At 44.8% G+C, this 18,767-nt stretch overlaps 1 protein-coding gene across 2 annotated transcripts in view; it reads left to right on the top strand.

Moving 5' to 3' along the window:
- Positions 1-18,767, top strand: part of CNTFR (ciliary neurotrophic factor receptor) — a 1,120,093-nt gene that overhangs the window by 834,650 nt on the left and 266,676 nt on the right. For both annotated transcript variants that reach the window (XM_069626824.1, XM_069626823.1), the window contains exon 6: positions 17,119-17,236. In XM_069626824.1, the coding sequence (XP_069482925.1) occupies positions 17,119-17,236 (118 nt within the window). The remainder of the gene's footprint in view (positions 1-17,118; positions 17,237-18,767) is intronic.

Raw genomic sequence — 18,767 nt, 5'->3', positions numbered from 1 at the left:
CGAGGACCTCAACCTCCCACTTACTGCCCTCCACTACACCAGTAGGATCTCTGAAGAACACAGTGGTAAAGAGACCGCTTGAGTGCTAGCAATTAATGTTGCGTTCTTGGGTGTGTGATTGTATGGTGATGCTCGGCAGCCATTTGTCTAAGCGCAGTAATGTCTGTAGCACTTCTAGTTATCGTAGTGCTGCTGCTAGTACATGTCTAGTGCTGTTCCTGGTAAATGCCTGCATCCCTTCTTTTAGTTACTTGAACTCCCACCAGCACATGTTCTTAGCACTTGCGCTGCACTTGTGCCAGTAAATGTCAGTAGCCCTCCTAACGCCTGAAACGATCCTCTTAGTAAAGGCCTGTCGCAATTGTCCTCCTAAAGGTCTTCAGCGCTTGTGTGGAGATGCTGCTGGTCAATGTCAGTAGCACCCCCTCTAGTAAATGCCCACACAGCGTCTTGTAATCCTGAACATTTACATAGGAATCCTCCTCATAAATGTCGGTAGCAATCCTAGTAAATACCTATATCACAATTCCACGTATAATATAGTCTGTATCACTCGCACAGTTGTCGTAGTAAATGTCACTGGCCTGCCTGCTCGTAAATGGCTGTAGCGTGTATTGTAAATGCCCACAGGAATCCTCCTCCTTAATGTCTGTAGCGATGCACCTAGTGAATATCTATCCACATCCTCATATAATTTAGCAATAATCCTGCGTTCTGTGAGGTACGCCAACCGGTAACGGCCTAGATCCTAAATTACAGGCCCGAGCGAATCGGCTATAATTCTGGGCTCCGGTGCCGTTACCGACCGGGGAGAGTCAGGCAGGGCTGCCATGGAAATGGAAGGTGGGGCTCCATTTCCATGGTTTCATTAGGAAGCTGTGCAGCCTGGGCATAGGAGCCCTTAAGCGGAAGGAAGGAGATTTGGTGGAGTCAAATGGGTGGAAGGACCAGATTATGGCGCAGGAGGCGGGGGAGTTGGGAACACAGCATCTCCGGGTTCAGGGACCCCTTGGGTTGCTTGGAACCCGGACTTGCACCGGTAGATTCATCCGGGGTTTGAAGCAACCTCGCTGAGGGCATTAATGGTCCATATCACTTGCACGGAAGTTCTCTTATTAAATATAAGTATCCGTCCCTAGTAATAATCTGCAGCGCTTATTGGGAATTTCCACAGGAATCCTCCTCCTAAATGTCTGTAGCAATCCACCTAGTGAATATCCATCACATTTCCCCCTTTGTTCTCTTAGTAAATGTCACTGTCCTGCCTGCTAGTAAATGTCTGCAAGCGCTTATTGTGAATGTCCACAGGAATCCTACTTGCCTCTAGGTATCCGCTTACTAAATGTCTGTGGCACTCCTCCCCATAAAGCTCTGTAACACATGTGTACAGAGTCGGCTAGTAAATGGCAGTGCCTTCCTCCTGGAGAATGTCCACAGGGCTTCTCCGCGTAAATGCCCATAAGAATATTTCTCTTAAATGTCTGCAGCAATCCTTTCATTAAAGGTCTGTTGCATTTCTCGTAAATGGTCATAGTACTCTATGGCCACCTGTCTGGGAAATGTAGCGAAGGTCCAAACGTGAACAGAAAAACAGCCAAGATATTACCCACTGCTCTGACTTTAGCAGTTTGGTTAAGTTCAACAAGGTGTTCAGTGCAATTTCTAGGTCGAAACTGCTTTAAAATATTCCAGGCCTTTGGGGTACCTTTCTGGACTTAAAAATAAAATAATAGTTTCCGTAAAATGCAGCAAAGATTGTTTCAGTTCATGGAAAAATTCTGTCTCCTGGTCTTGCCTGGTTTCCATTGTGTGCCGACGCGCCACACTCGCGCTTTGTGCGATCCCTTCGGCAAGCCGCGTGGACAATGGGCCCAGCCCGCATGCTGTGAGGCTGTTGGATTAATACAGTAGTGCTATAGCAATGCTATGGCAATAATAAGGCAGAGTGGCAGGAATTTCTGATAAAGAGAGCCTGCTGGGCCCTTAAGCTGAGGACACAATTAAGGAATTTAAATTTTTCAACCATCGAGCCACGCATCAAATAGACTCCCACTGGCGGCAGACTAGGAAAAGGCCTGCAGAGCCTGGGAGGTAACGTTTTGGAATTTCACTTGGTGATCTCATTGGGGTCATTAACCTTTTTTAGACTCATATTTGTATGGGGTTTTCCCAGAGTCCCCTGCACAGCTTTTTCTGTTTCTCGAAGTCTCGGTCTTTTCCTTGCTTTCATGCCAGGTTTTCTTTCTCCAAGGAACGCTCTATTCCATCAGCCTCAACAGTGGAATTAACCTCGCAGTGACGGGAGGCCAGCAGCCCCCTCGTGTTGGTATGTTGGGTCGCGAACCTCAGAGTTGGAATCGGCTGCGGCTTTGCGACAGAAGTGCCGCTTTGATTGCAAACTCCTAAGTTCCCCCATCCCTAAAGATCACCTCCTTCTTCATCCTATCGGCTTCCAACTGCTCGGGTAACCGACCATCTCATAGCGTTATCCCTGCTCCGCGACACCTGCAATGGCTGCACGCAGCCAACGGCTGCGCATCAACCAATTTAAGATTGGACCTATGCATCACAAATGGGCTACTACAGTATAAGCAGAGCAAGTATTGAACATTAGGTATGCTTTCACTTCCACTGACTCACGCCTCGTTATTCTGTGGCCACCCATTTCTGCTTCTCCCAAGGGAGCAAATGGCCTTGGCCGTGAGTAGACTAGGAGTTTTTGGGTGGACGCATACATCAGGCTCACTTCTAACTGCTGTGTAATAGGGCCTGCCACTACCACACCAGAGAACATGTGGCAAACCAATAGGTTCCTTGGTACTACTCTTACCAGATTTCCACTTCCCCGTAACTGCACCGAGTAGAAAAGGCCGGCAGAAATATTAATTTCATTCCTTTTGGTGGCCAATCGCTGTGTGAATCAGTACAGGGCGATCTCTGTTTGTTACGTAAGGTGGAACAATAGTTACAGGGAAGCGGTGACAGAAAGATGATGCAGCACCTGTAATCAATACAGACTGATTGAATTCTATAATATCCTGAGGAAAGGCAGTGGACTTATTGATAAAAGGCAGAGCAAGCAAGGGGCAGGAAAGGTGGAGCTACACAAACAACCACACGTTAAGAGATAGGACGAGCGGTGCATATCCAGCAAGGAGCTCAGAGGTGCACATATGACATGCCACGCACAGCACCGAGTCAGCAAACCGGCGGGTTCATGCACATTCACAGAGGGAAAAGAAGAGAGAGGCAAACTCATTTAGAGAAGTGGGCTGACGTGCATAGCAAGGGTGGAGGGCAGGGAAGGAGAGCCATAGTACCGAGGGGGGAGGCGGGAGGAGGAGACACATCCCTCAGCAGATGTGGAAAGCCACACACCTCAAAGGGTGTGCAGAGGTGGAGAGCAATTCACGGGTGGGAATGAAGTGGGGCTTGCACATCAACAACCAGCGTAGATAGGCAGAGGCGAGACGGTGGGGTACTCCCTCTGATCTAGGTAATCTACTTACAGAGAATAGATGTAGAGGCGTGCAGAGTCACCCCCACATAAGAGTGCAATAGAGTGCAAAGGAGGAGCCAGACATGCTAAGCAGCTGGCTGAATAGGTGGAGCCAGTGCATTAGCCGACCAGGCATCTGAAGGAAGAGTAGGGAGATGGAGCCATGGACATCAAGAAATGGAAAGCATGACGGGGACCTAAACTCAATGGAAGGACAAGGAGAAGAAGCCAGGTACATCATGTTAATGGAGGGATGGTCACAATCTAAAATGAGAGAGGAGGGAGTGGACGCCTTGCTTGTCTGGTGGCAGTAAGAGAGGAGAGATCCTTGGAATTTGCTCTGAGATCCATTTGCCGAGTCCAAACTTGATGGTAAAGAACTGATCAGATGATATTAAGAGTAAACTAAGGACCACATTCAAAACACATGTATATAAAGACAGCTGGAGCAATACAACACCTGGGCACCTGTTTGGGAGTTTTTAGAAAGGCGCCATGAATTGCTATTTGCACGACTTGTGCTTTAAATCTTTGGACACTCGGTTTAAAAGCTATTTTGTTAGGCGCTGCAGCATCTGGACATTTATTTGGCGATGGGAGAAAGCTTTGCAAATTGTAAGGAGCTTGATGAATATCTCAAATTGCGAACACTCCACCCCCAGCACATAGCCAAGAGGTTGCTGGCACGTGTTGTCAAACATTGGCTGAGAGATGGTTGGGGATGTCAAGCATTGGCTGAGAAATGGTTGGGGATGTCAAGCAGTGGATGAGAGATGGCTGGGGATGTCAAGCATTGGCTGAGAGATGGTTGGGAATGTCAAGCATTGGCTGACAGATGGCTGGGGATGTCAAGCATTGGCTGAGAGATGGTTGGGCATATCAAGTATTGGCTGAGAGATGGTTGGGCATGTCAAGCATTGGCTGAGAGATGTTTGGGGATGTCAAGCATTGGCTGAGAATTGGCTGGGGATGTCAATCAGTGGCTGAGAGATGGCTGGGGATGTTAATCATTATCTGATAGATGGTTGGGGATGTCAAGCATTGCTGATAGATGGTTGAGGATGTCAGGCATTCGCTGAGATATGGTTGGGGATGTCAAGCATTGGCTGAGAATTGGTTGGGGATGTCAATCAGTGGCTGAGAGATGGCTGGGGATGTCAATCATTATCTGAGAGATGGTTGGGGATGTCAAGCATTGGCTGATAGATGGTTGAGGATGTCAAGCATTCGCTGAGATATGGTTGGGGATGTCAAGCATTGGCTGAGAGATGGTTGGGGATGTCAAGAATTGGCTGAGAGATAGTTGGGCATGTCAAGCATTGGCTGAGAGGTGGTTGAGCATGTCAAGCATTGGCTGATAGATGGTTGCGGATGTCAAGCATTGTCTGAGAGATGGTTGGTGATGTCAAGCATTGGCTGAGAGATGGTTGGGGATGTTGTCAAACAGTCTCCTCATCAGGCAGTGGACTAGAATTGTCCCAGTAGGTTAACAAGCAACATCCAAGGGCTGTGAAGCAAAGGAAACGTGATGGTAGCATGCTACTGTCAGAAATTGCCCTTAATAAATGACCACATGATGGTAGAGTTAGTTCATCAAAAAAGAACACATTTGCATTTGGGTGACCTCGGGTTAATTAGCTTAAAATGCCTGTCTGATTTGAGAGTAACTAAAACCTTCCTGACAGCCATTGCACTAAGGTACTCAACTTCTGTATTCCAACACAAAATACACATACCCACAAAGTCACACACACATATCAATTGAAAACCCCTCACAATAGATATGATGCATCAGAACATTACACCTCTACATACCACACCATGAGTCAATGCATTCCACCAGCAATGGCATAAAAGGCTCCCCTTCTGACACAACTGACTCTAGGCTCTTTACACAGAACACCTCGAAATTGACCTTCACGCCGAGCTGCAGGAACTTTCTGTCCACACAGATCAGCACAACAGCCAAGCTATCTTGCAGTCTTTTCTCTCTCCCCACTAACCTCTCCCATGCCCTCTCTTTCAGATCTGTCAGAACACCTGGAGACCATGCAAATGTCAATGGAGTGGGGTAGTCATCCTAATAACATGTTACAGGTTAGAGCAGTGTAGTTAGAGCATGGTCATAACAGAGTGATGGGATGTGCTCCAGGAATGAAAGAATGGCCAAACAAGTAGTTGCCAGACTTCATCCCACTATATACGTTTGGATGTTGTTCGATTTTCTGCCAAGGGAATGGTGTAGTGTTGGCCATTATTGGGCAATAGCATCGTAGTTAGGTGGCAGACAATAGTTGCTGTCAATGCATTTTATCAGAACATATGTAAAGACTGGTTGGATGATGAATTGGAGAAGGGCCAGGAGACATGATTACGTTTCCCAATAACGGGAGTGCGATGTTTTCAGGGGATAATGGAATGATGGTTGGCTGATAACCCAAGACAATGACCTGCTATTGTGATCAAAAGATGCACAGCCTAATAGGTATGCAAAGTCATCAGAAATAGCAACATTGGGTCTTACTAAAGAATGGTCAAGAGAGGATATAACAAAACAGCTTTTCAGTAATCGTAGGGTTCTACCAAAAACAGACTAAACATGTTTTGATGAAATGACAATTGGGATAAAATAACAAGAGATGGTTGGTTTCTAGATAAAATAGACAATGGGCCTCATTACAACCTTTGCGGAATGGGTTAGCGGGTACCGCTAATGGAGGCAGACCCGTTAAACCCATTCCGCAAGATTACGATGTTCCCTCGCGGTACCCGGTAAGGACGCCTGGTAAAACCAGGCATCCTTACCGGGTCCCACGAGGGGACAAGGGAGCTAACAAGGGGCCAGTCGTAATCGGCCCATTGTTAGCTCCCGCTCCCATTGAGCCCTATGGGGGCTCAAATGGGAATGGGGAATGTCCGGGCCCGGGTTCCCTGAAGGAGGTATTACTGGGCCCTCCAAACTCGAAATGGCCCGCTAATTCCCCATTCAGGGAACCCGGCCCCGGTTTTGATGGCAGCCATGCCCTTATCAAGGGCATGGCTACCGCCAAAGTCATAATGAGGCCCAATGGGTTCGGAGAAGTCATCAGACAATGGTGAAATGATCCTGGGTTGAAGTCATCCGATGACTAGCCAGTGGTGGAGGATGTCATTGCGTCATGTTCCTACACTATAATTGATGTATTTTTGACAAAGCAATGAATGCATTGTATACCAATGAATGGGTAAACGGGTTATGCCTTGAGGAAGGAAAATACATCTTCGGATTAGGTTTTCTTATTATCGGAGAGCAAGAGGTCACCATGGAAAAGAAAGATCACAAAATGCTTGAGCCGAGACTTGCTTCCTTGGAGCACAGGGATTAACACAAGACTGTGTAGCATCTAATTCGATGGTTGAAAAGCTATTAGCTGGTTACTAGACCCCCCCTTCTGAATCTTGATGGATTGCATACAGTTTGAAGCTGCCCTGAGGAAAAGACACAACAGCCACACAACAACAAAAATAGTATCCTCTATCGGACAGCACAGAATATTTACGGCATGGAGCCAGCCCAAGTTCTCAACCACGCTAGCCGTCCTCAAATGCACTAAAATTGCTTCATCGTGCCTGAACTCTCCAATCCCAGTTCTGTTTATATGGGAATGATTGATCTGTCTATTTACATACCCCATAATGCCATATGAATTGAAAGACTTAGACGTCAAAGGAGTAATGCGTACCAGACCCCGCGCGGGCAGAGTAAACACGTAACAGCATCGTGGTTACTGGTCTGGAGATTGCTCTCAATATTTGCATATTCAGATCCGTTAGTTGAGGTCTCATTTGGCAGAGATCTTTGCCCTGGATTGCCCCGGTGTACCCCATTCTTCTTATGCAAGCCAGCATCCCGAGCAAACCCAACTGTGTCCGCGAGCGGGAGCGGGCTACATTACACCCCTAAAATAAATAAATCTAGCTCTTCTATTTTTTTTCTGAATACTTCTTCAAGCTGCAAGTTAATTCGAAAATAATGAAATTGTAAAAGGGGAAAAGATCCAGTGGGTTACAAAAGGCTTCAGGCACTGCTTTCAACCAGTGGCTGTTAGAAGAGCGTCTTCTTGTAAGAACAGTTCAAAAGATGCATGCTAATATAAGTGGAAATTCGATTTATGGAAACAGGTCTGGTTTCACATCTAGGACATGGCTGCTGCAACCGTGATCACCCCGGTGAAGACCTCTTGCTTGTTTTCCGGGACAAATTTAGTTTAAACGGATCTACGTGATCCTACGGGTGCATTTATGCCGGCCAGAGATTTCCACATTTTCTTCTTACAGGTTATCCACCCCCTCTTCACCTCTTCCCCCGCTGCCCCACCATCTCTTTGCCATTCCCATTCTGTATTGGGGATAAGGTCAATGCCGTCTCCAGCGTTTTTCCCATCAACATTCATCTGCCTCCTTAAAGACCTGCACAAGTTCATAGTCCTCTTACTGATCTCTCAAGCAGTGTCCTGGAAAGCGTTCCTCACCATCAGTTCAAGGTTTTATAACTCTCGTCTCCTAGACCTTATTTCATAGTCCAGGCTTGTGGTGCAGGGAGACTGTGGTTGTGCTGTCCATGCACCTAGGCCTTCTCAACATATCTTGACATCAAATTGCTCCTTGCCAGTGTTGCATAGTTCACCCCCATCCGATACAATATTGTACCTACACATTATTTAGCTTGTATTGTATGCACTTTATAAAATATGTAAATACATTGTAATGACTGCCTACATTTCTATGGTAATAGGGCCCAGTCACATTCCTTTTGCCACTCACTTCTAATTAGCACCCTGGGGTTGGGGGGCAGCCAATCATGTGGCTTGGTACGTGGGCTTGAACCACCGGTACAAGCCACGTTCCTAGCTACCTGACGGTCGTCTCTCACCACCACCATCTTCTGACCCTCCCTGTTCCATGTTTTGTTCTTTATTAACACCCCTGACCCCCACTTAACTTATTTTGGCTGTGGCGGCCCTTGCCACCGCAGCTGCACCTCCCTTTCCACGGCCGCGATGGAAAGGGAAGCAGGGCTCGTCCATGGCGTCCATGTTGGTAAAGGATTTTCCTTCCTACAATGGAACATGCGCGGAAAGGGTACATAACGCCACATTACAAAATAAACCACTTTTTTCTCTTTCCTTCTAAAGCACTGTCTTTAAATGGAAAAGGCAGAGCTTGTCTCAAATTGCGATGCCAAATATTCGGCATCAAATCATTAAGGCAGAAGTGAGGGTGCGCACTTACCACTGAATCCATAAATGCAATAATATAATTTTTTAGAGAAATAATGGCCTTCTTATGAGTCTGGAAAAAGTGGGAAAAACAGACGCTAACACTTTTACCGCCTGTTTAACTTATCTGCCTGATTATGTGTTTGTAATAGGACCGTGTACTCCGAAAGCATGATGGGCCAGCGGTGTTACCACTGGCAGAAATTCCACCCTTCTATAAGGTGGGAGTTATCCTTTTACAAATGCCCACTGAGATCTAGGTTTCTTCTGAATCCAGCACTGTGTCCGTGAATAAATGGAAATCAATTTTGTTTCTCTTCTGACTGGTGGGGTCATTAAAAACCTGGGTAAATTTTGAAACAGTAAAGAAATATCACCACTAAGAGTATTCATATTGTTGGTACATTGTTTGGCTGTCTGAAGAATTTGAAGACATTTCTGAATAGATAACTTGTGGTATTGACATTAAAAACTTTGAATGCTCCCCTTATATATAAACAGCGAGCTGCACAGTAAAGGAAAAAAGGAACTAGAAGCTGCATGGTACCTCGGATTATAGAGTCTGTGAGAGCAGCTCACATGATAAAGTACAGTTGTTAAGCATCAATTATTGGCTAAACATTGAAGTTATCATTAATGGCACCTTGTAAGACATCAAATTGAACAAAACAAGAGCCTGTAGTTGCCCACAGGTCACCCATGTGCATTCTTTTCGAACAATGTCCTTCTATATATTTCTCTAAATCGGGATGCTTTCCAAACAGAAATGTATAAACATCACATTTTAATCAAGAGACCATTCAAAAAAACGAATTTATTAAACCTAATTAATTATAAAGGTGCCCCTGTGTCTTGGGCAGTTCATGTACTAGGAATCAAAGTTACTCAGGTTCCCTTGGACCCTAAACTCCAACAACAATATTTTAAATTCAAGTGTTCTATTTGCACACTGGTATCATTCACATTTAGCACTTCTACTACAGTCAACCCTAAAGATTGTCCAAATTAGCCAACGCTTTCGGATATTATGCTATAGCCATCTTCAGGGCTTTGAGTTGTCCTTTGTGAACCAATTCTAATCTCTTTCTGTTCATCTGTGGACCTGAAATTATGAAGGGAGTTATAATTATAACATATACCATATACACTAGTGAGTTATCAAACATATAAGTCACAGAAAGTGACTAACCTCTACTTGTGGTCATAAGTCGAAATATCCTGTTAATGAAAACATATATATTACTCATATATCCCTGGCTACATGCACTACATCATACAAGAACTGCAGAATCTTTTATGGCAAAGTTAGCTAGTTCACTCACCGGGCTTCTCTTAGATCTAGCTTGCCAGGTATTCTCCCCCATTTGTATCACTAGTGTCCTGCTATTGGTGCTGTTGTTGGGGTAAACAGAAATCGCTATCAGTATGTTTCCCTCGGTGCCAAAGTACACCTTCACATTGTTCTTAGGGTAATCCCCTTGTCTCTACAGAATCGTACCAAAATGTCGACCTGCCAATTGCAACGGCTGAAAATGCCGACTTTTTTGTTTTACCCCACCTTACACCACATATATATGTGGGGGGTATAGAATATAATATTAATATGGGGAGCTGCGGGGGGTCTCCCCCGCGTATATATGTGGTGTAAAGGTTAAAAAAAAGTCTGCATTTCCGGCCATCGCAATAATCACATAGATCTGTCTCTACCACTCCACCATCTCCCATTCGATCATAAGAGTCATATGAACACAAAGTGACCGCCATCTGTTCCACCTCTGGGCGCAATGCTATGAGGGCTAGCCCGTCCCCCCAGACCTTCGCTTTGGAGTCCTTCACCATTATTGCAAGTTACGTTCTCGTCAGTGCACAGATGTACCTACTTTTTCACAGATCCCCTCATAGAACATGTCCGAATATGGTTGATCACCCTTGTAAGGAAGACTTACCAACATATTTGGCAAGCGCGGACCATGAGGCAGGAGACAGGGTTACCGGTCCGGTGCCCCACGGAAGCATTAGTTGCTGGTACACCGTGCTGGGGTACTTATGGCAATATAACCCTCTGAGGGTGGCATTGCCGGTCGGGTAAGGCCCCCGGGGCTCCGTTAAGGCCCACGGTTTGCTCGGTATTCTAATTATGGCCCAAGGGGCATTACACGACTGGTAATGCCCCCTCAGATATATTGCCTAAATATTCCATGTTAGGCCATTGTTCTGCATTGTGCCCGAGATATCGCAAGATAACTGACCACTGTTCAATTTTTTATGAAATTGTTCCACATTAGGCCATTAACCGACCCATGTTAAATCATTGCTCAATGTTAGGTCATTTTTAAATGCTAGACCATTGTTCAACATTATATGTTATTCCATGCCCAGACCATTGTTACACATTAGGGCATATTTTCACTATTGGCCATTGTTCAAAGCTTCCACATTAGCCCAACGACCCGCGTTAATTCATTTTCAATGTAAGGTCATTACCCTTTGTTTAGACTTTGTTACACATTTGCCCATTGTTCAATGTTTCGTGTATTCCTCAGGACCAAATAACAAACTCTACAAAACAAACAAATTGGATAGACATTATAATCGGACATGTGCTAAATTTGCTTAGTATAAATGTAATTGTTGATCCTCGACTGGCATTACCTTCAAACACATTTCATATGTAGGCCTTTCTGTATTGAACAAAACGCAAGGCACACAGTTGAGGCATACCCACTGTTGTTTAATGTTCACCGTCTTGTCCAGCACATTGAGTCTCGTCGTCAACAGACCCGAATATCCATGTACTGCGCCACAGTACCCCTCATACTGGGAGAGATTCTGGGAAGTCAGATCAACTGTACCATCACCTAAAGTGTTCAATTGCCTGGCCTCCATTACTTGGTGGTTCCCGATAACCTGGACAAGCACACACAGCATAAACATGGGCAAGTTGTTCGGCCGAAGAGTTACCCTCATACCCAGGTCTACGCTTCAGTTAAGGTGGTGAACGTTTAGCTGAGCGTGCTGAAAAGGTGGTTCCCTATTCTGGCCTATGACCACCTTACCACACAACGCATTGGCCTACATTAGCTACAGCCCATATCCAGAAAATGAAAATATTTGCGGAACAAGTTGGCAAGAGCGTGCGTTAACCTCAGACAAACAAGTTCCTCTAATCCCAGCGTTCGAAGGTCTCCACTAGCACCGAGTGGATCAAGACATACATTTCAAAGCACTGTTCCCAATACCCATGGCTTTTATGGGAAGGGGTCACGAATGACCTAAAATAACTAGCAATTCACCACAGCCAAATCCAGGATCTGAAATCCACCTAGGATAACCTTGTCCCTTCTAAAGGATTTAAGAAACAGAGTGGAAAAACACTAGGCAGCGGTGCTGACTCATGGTTTCCACGGGGGGATGTCAGCGGCAAAAACCCCCCAAAAAACATCCTATTTTAAGAATGCAGAATTTCCTAAAGATAGCGTTTCCCGGAGGGGAGTGGGTGGGACCCAGAGCACCAACACACTCGGCACCCATGGTGTTAGGCACTGGGGCGCACACGCCCTGGGGCAAACGATGATTCTCTGACATCAACCACCAGTGGGTCAGATACATAGGTGATAGGACTCGACACCCTCCAGATGGGGGACTGGACGTTGTTGCTCGTTCACTATAACCTAGTGCCCACTGAAAATGCTGCAAGTGGAGGAGCAGCTCTGCTGCCCGCGAGGCACAAACAGAAAGACTTGCACATTACCACAGCATCATCCATCAGGACTGATCAACACAGTACTGAAACAACCAATACCGCTATTCCTCACTGGGCCCATACTTACCAGCCCTACAGATTAAGGCAGTAGGCTACTGCTTTTGAAGAAGTCCTACGCCTACAGATTTCAGTGACAGATCCTACTGTTTTTTACAGGGGCAAGTAATTTATGGGACACTTACGTGACTCTAAGGCAGGCCCAGGGGAAAGCATGCAACACATTATTTTGTCTATACAGTGGACTGGTAGGTGATTACTTTGATTGCACTCTGACCAATCCACTGACCTGACAGCTACGGGACTCTGCCCTGCACTCTTGCCGGGGCAACCCTTAGGTGAACCACCAGTGAAAGCAAGTGGCAGAGTGTAACACCATCACACAGCATCTGCCGACAATTTGGTGTCACCATTCAGAATTATACATTTTTAATACATGTGCTGTTTGTATGTTTTGTATTTTCCTGTAATGTCATTGTCATGGGAATTATTATTTTTCAAACTTGAAAAATCCTACATCTTTTTGGTCACAGAATGTTGGCAAGACTGTGAGCCGCTGCTTTTGTCATCATTCTGTGTCCATTTTCAGTCTCCTTTTCGTAAATCAGGCTGCTTCCTGTACAAGATGGCTGCCAGACATGTTCTGGAAGCCTATGACATTTGACATTAAAAGACTCCGTGATCCTTGTATCCGAGTGCTTTCGGCCTTCTGCTTCTCATTAATTAGACCAAACGCACAATCTGCGCCGTGTGCCAAGCCCGATTCCCTGTGACCTTTTGTTCAGCGGGCACCATCGGCGAGCTGGGCGAGGGCGGCGAGCCACTGGGACACAATAGTATGATTACACATGAGCCCTGCAGCTCACAGCTGTTCGTTTCCGATGCCAGTTATTCTCATGAATGGGCATTTTAGCAAGGCTGACGCTGCCAAAGGGGCTGCTGGGGAAGCCTGTTCCCGGGTAGAGCGCCAGCACGAAGTGTGCCATAGCCCGCGTGCCTTTTTCAGTGCCAGCTACGTTTCCAGAGGAAGTGTGTGTGCGGGTGTGTTGGGGGGATTTGGAAGAGAGTCCTGTGCTTTCTTGGCATGGACTCCAGCATGACCAACAAACACATCGTTGCTACTATTTTAAAACAAGTTTCAGCCTCTCTTCTCGACCGCTTATCAAACTCTGAAAAAATTCCCGTTTCTGAGAAGAAATGGTTTGCCCATGGTCACACAATGCGGTCAAGGAGTGGAGCCAGGATCAGAAATGGTAAATGGTCATTCATTTATGAGACGAATTATGAAAACTAGTTTATTGGTCCTGCTGACTCACGTGCCCATAGCAAACCATGTCTATGCAATTTATCACAGAGGCAGACACATGCTCTGCCATGCATTTGCAAAGTATTTAACCCGCAGTGGCCATGGCGCGAACCACCGGCACACAATGTATTTAAAGTAGGAAGTGATTTATTTTGTAGACCATAATATACAAACACGTACTAACAAAGCCTATATGTCTGGATTGGGGTTCATATCGAAAAACGTCTGTGTTTCTTGTAAACAGATGTGTTTTCTATTTGGTTGTGTACGAATACGAAAATACCAGGCAGATTACAACAATACGTTCTAGTTAAAAGAGGGTGTGCATATGGTACACAAAGTGCACGTGTTTTGTTATCAGCAGACGTTTTACAAGAATATGAACGACAATGCAGGGACCAAGGTTCTGCAACCTTTGGCTCTCCAGCTGTATTGGACTACAACTCCCATCAGCCCTAGCCAGCATATTCAATGGAAAGCGATCATGGGAAGTGTAGGCCAAAACATCTGGAGAGCCACAGTTTGCAGACCCCTGAGATAGCCACTTACACTTGAGGCAGACTGGCTTGGGCTGGTTGTCTTCTTCTGACCCATTGTCTATCAAACTTCATGAATTGCAATGCATTATGTTGCTTTCTTCCAATCCTTTTCTCAACTACCAAGGAGCAATACCAGGCACTTATTATAGTATTGAGAAGGACACCAATAGTCCTCTGTGGATGCAACCTATCACCCCTCCTGCTCTAAAACTGAGACCCTGCCACCATAACCTACCACACCTCTGATCCTCACACAGCTGGGCCTTTACATTTCCACTGTGAACTCTCACTACGGCTACTCCCTGGATTTGCTCCTGCACCAACCACCTCCTAACCACTTCTACCCTCCTTGATATTCCAGGATGGAGACGCCCACACATCTGCGCACTGATGTACTGAAAAACACCACATGCTAGTCCAGGATTGAGGCCCGCACTCCGCTCCACCCATGCTCCCTGACCTAGCATGCATACTACTCCAGGACTGAGATGCCAAACATATCTGTCCATGCAGACCTATACTGACCTTCAACACCTGCTGCTCTAGTGCTCCTATCCTCTCACATCCTTCCACTCTGACATATCACCACTGCTCATTTAAGATCTATACAATTACCACCACATCCCATCCACTCCTATACTCCATTCTATTCCAGAATTGAGACACTCACACAACTGCTTGGATGAGCCCCTGTCATGATACTACTTCAAGATTGAAACCCTCACAGTGTTTCTCCCAGGTACTTCTATCACGATCAAGATTGATGTGGTTACACACACTACTCCAGGAGTGAGATCAACCACAGTCTCACGCACGCACTTCTATATCCTTGAAAGTTGAGAACCTATGAAGCTCATCACATGCATCTGGGCCACGTGCTGCCGCTCCCACTACTGAAAAGACTGAGACCGTGATGCAGCTCTGCCTATGCACTACCACCCTGACAATCATCAATGCTATACCAAAAGTAGGATTTTAGCTGCGCTCATCTTCTGCTTTGCCGACAGATTCTATGATGCACCTCTCCTATCACATACCTCCCCATCTACTAAAATAATCAGACCCATACGCAATGGATGTCTAGCATGTCGTACCATCCCTACTACCACAAGACCGAGAATCACACATAACCATGCCTGTGTATTCCAAGCCTGACCACCACACCTGCTACTCCATGGTACGTAGCTACTACAATGTAGTTCCATAAATAATTACCGCTCTTACAACAGGTCTGAAACCTGCACACAAATACGTCAACCCCGCCCTAGCACCCCTGCTACTCAAGTGCTTGGATCCGCACACAGTTATGACTATCCACTCTCACGATGAACTAGCAGCCCTGCTACTCTAGGGAATGGACCCACATATAGAGGGCCTGGAGAATGCATTAGGGTGGGAGCGTTGCGCGGTATAAATCAACATAACATATAGCACCTCAAATGCAGTTTCACTGTGAGATACCACACCAGATGTTCCACAATTGAGATCTTTACACATGTCCTGTACAAACACACTGCTCACATTCTATGCCTGCTACTTCAGTGCTGAGACTATCACACAGCTCTGCCTTTGAACTTACGCGCTGCCACGCCTGACATGCCACACCTGCTACTCAGAATTGAGAACCATACATAGCTATGTTTATATTTATTAATTGTGTTGTGTGCTCAATGCATAACTGAATTGCTTCTTGGCACTCCATAGCTGCTCCGATGCAGTCACACAATGATCTGCCACACGCGGCCCGCCTTCATTGAGACTCATTGACAAAGTTCATCTTGTGGGCTCCCATCCTAACTGTGTCACCTTTAACTTCAGGAAAGACCAGAATACTACTTTAATGACAGCCTTGTTGCACAGTCTGAAAAGCTTGTTACATGAACTTGACCACTTAGTCTTTCACTAAATGGTTATTCCGTGGATTGAATGTTATATATACTGCAGTTTCCTGAAGTTGCGGTGAGACAAAGGACAGTTGTGGTTTGCAACACAACCACAAACTGTAAATGAATTTGTGAGTGTAAGACTGTGGCCTAGAGAATGTCACCAAGTGTAGTGAGATCATGTCTGGCAGAGCGAAGAAGTTATAAGCTTTTCAAAGATTCTGAAGACAAAATGGCTTTTGATTATTTTCTATATAGGCCAGGTGATTCTGGTGATGCAAAGTAGGGTAGACATCACAAAAGTAAAATGTATTCCAAGTATCATTAATCAGTGCCTCAAGCTTCCATGCTGTCTTCTGCCCACTGATTGGCTGTCTTTGCCACTGGTAGCAACCAGCGTGTATGGCATTCTGCATATTTGCTTTAATTCAACCCATGTTTTGTTATTATCAAAATGAAGCTGTTGTCTATCTGCTTTATCTTTCAACTGTTGTTGAAACACATCCAAGATCTCTGCATGAGGAAAATTCAAGATGGCCACTGAACGGGCCACTTAACGTGAAAATTCAAGATGGCCACACAATATTCTTACAAGAAGTTAAAGGGGTAGTGGTTTTTATGTATGTGCCTTCATCACTTAGATCCCATGCTTACGTGTTGACTCTACAGTTGGTCGAGTTTGTGCTATAAGTAGGAGGTTATAAGAGATTGTATACATTGACATACACTATATATTATTGTGCATGTGTAACATCAGCTCTGGGAAGTCATGATATTGCAGCTGTTTGTGCTTGCGAAAGGATGGTTAACATAACACAGCAGCCCTTCATCCTTCTTTTATTCCATTAGTGAATGGTGTTTTTCTTCTTACAGATTCACCGAAGGAGCCAGTGCTGACGTGTCGGTCCAATCACTATCCAAAGTCTTTCTACTGCAGTTGGCACTTACCCAGCCCTACCTACATCCCCAACAGCTTCAACATCACTGTCGTGTAAGTTCCAAGCATCTCACCAGACAACTAGCTCATGACTATAATATGGACTGCAATGTTGAATGAGAGCGGGCCCTCACCTGAAGATGGTGCGGAAGACCATGCACACCTGACACGCTCCCTACACGTATTGGTCTAGTCTTCTGTAACATATCAACTACATTATTTCACATTACACAGTTTTATTTATTTGAGAACAACATAATTCTGGCTGATTTGGTTAAGCTTTCCCCAAATATTGAGGGTTATGTCCTCCACTAGCAGATGAAATAACTAAAAAATATGTTGTGCAGATTTTGCCAATGAAATTTAATTAAACATGTTGTGTACATTTTGCCAATGAAATTTTATTAATACATTTTTTATAACGCTCCCAGTATCAGAGAGCAATAATAAGCATGGGAAGAGGATTTGTGTGCTGTCTTGCTTCCAGTATAACTGTATTGCCCCTGAGCTGTCCTCCCGGCCCAAACCGGAAGACAGAGTAAGGAAATCACTTCTGTGCAAATAACATAAGAGATGTATTAGGTATAAATTGCCAGAACATGAACTGACTTATTTATTTGTATTTAATCGTTTTTTTATAACGTGCCTAATACGTACTTGAGTTTGGTTAATAAGCGCGGATCCGGGATTCAAACCTCTGTTGCTTTGTGTGGTCTTGCTTCCAAGACCAGCGCATTTCCCCTGTGCTATTCTCCATTCACTTGCACCAAGAACTGTTATTATAATTGAAAAAACTTCTAAATGTGTTAGTTTGAGAGAATTATAAGCTACTCCTTGTTCCTAGACACATTGCCAGATGCCAGAGACAAGACATTATTTTAGGAATAAGGAAATGGGGCACTGACTCTCCTAGAACATTATTAAACTGACGATCTTAGTAAAAGTCAAGCAGAACATCAAACTATTTTAAATAATGCTGTGATACCTCCAGGTTTTGGGTGCTTCAAAAATTTTACAAATAAATACATGTTTTCGTTTTATGTGATTATTGCTTAATTTTCATAAAGTGTGAATAAACACAAAAGGATATAGAGAAAACGAATACCATAACAAATGAAATAATACATCACATAGTGAAAATAGGTCAATTATTAGTAAATCTTGTCAATTATATCACCCATTTTCTAAAAAAAAAAGGGCCTCGAGGCACCTCAATTCATACAATCTCAAATTTGAAGAAGAAGGGGAAATTTCCCTGATCCCACAGAGATTGTGACAGGGGGAATTTCCTTGATCCCACTGAGATTGTGCCAACACTTAGTTAGACCGGGGTTCTTTATTAAGACAAAGATGCATACCTTGTTAATCATTATATTTGTTTTCAATAAAGGCAGAACGTGAACTCTATTAGAATCTCTCTTGAATTGAAATTCTGATATATTGTATCGTGGCTGAGAATATGTGGCACCTATAGTTATAGTGATCTTGCAATGCGAGGTCATAAGTAACATGTGCTAATGGTGTAGGCACTTCAAATTCCTCTCAGAATGTCGCAAAATTCATATAACAAGATCCATAAGAGAGA

Source organism: Ambystoma mexicanum, chromosome 6p, assembly GCF_040938575.1.
Source record: "Ambystoma mexicanum isolate Mex_15411 chromosome 6p, UKY_AmexF1_1, whole genome shotgun sequence".
Lineage (NCBI taxonomy): Eukaryota > Metazoa > Chordata > Amphibia > Caudata > Ambystomatidae > Ambystoma > Ambystoma mexicanum.
Note: the sequence above shows the minus strand (reverse complement) of the source record. Positions and strands in the feature narration are given on the sequence as shown.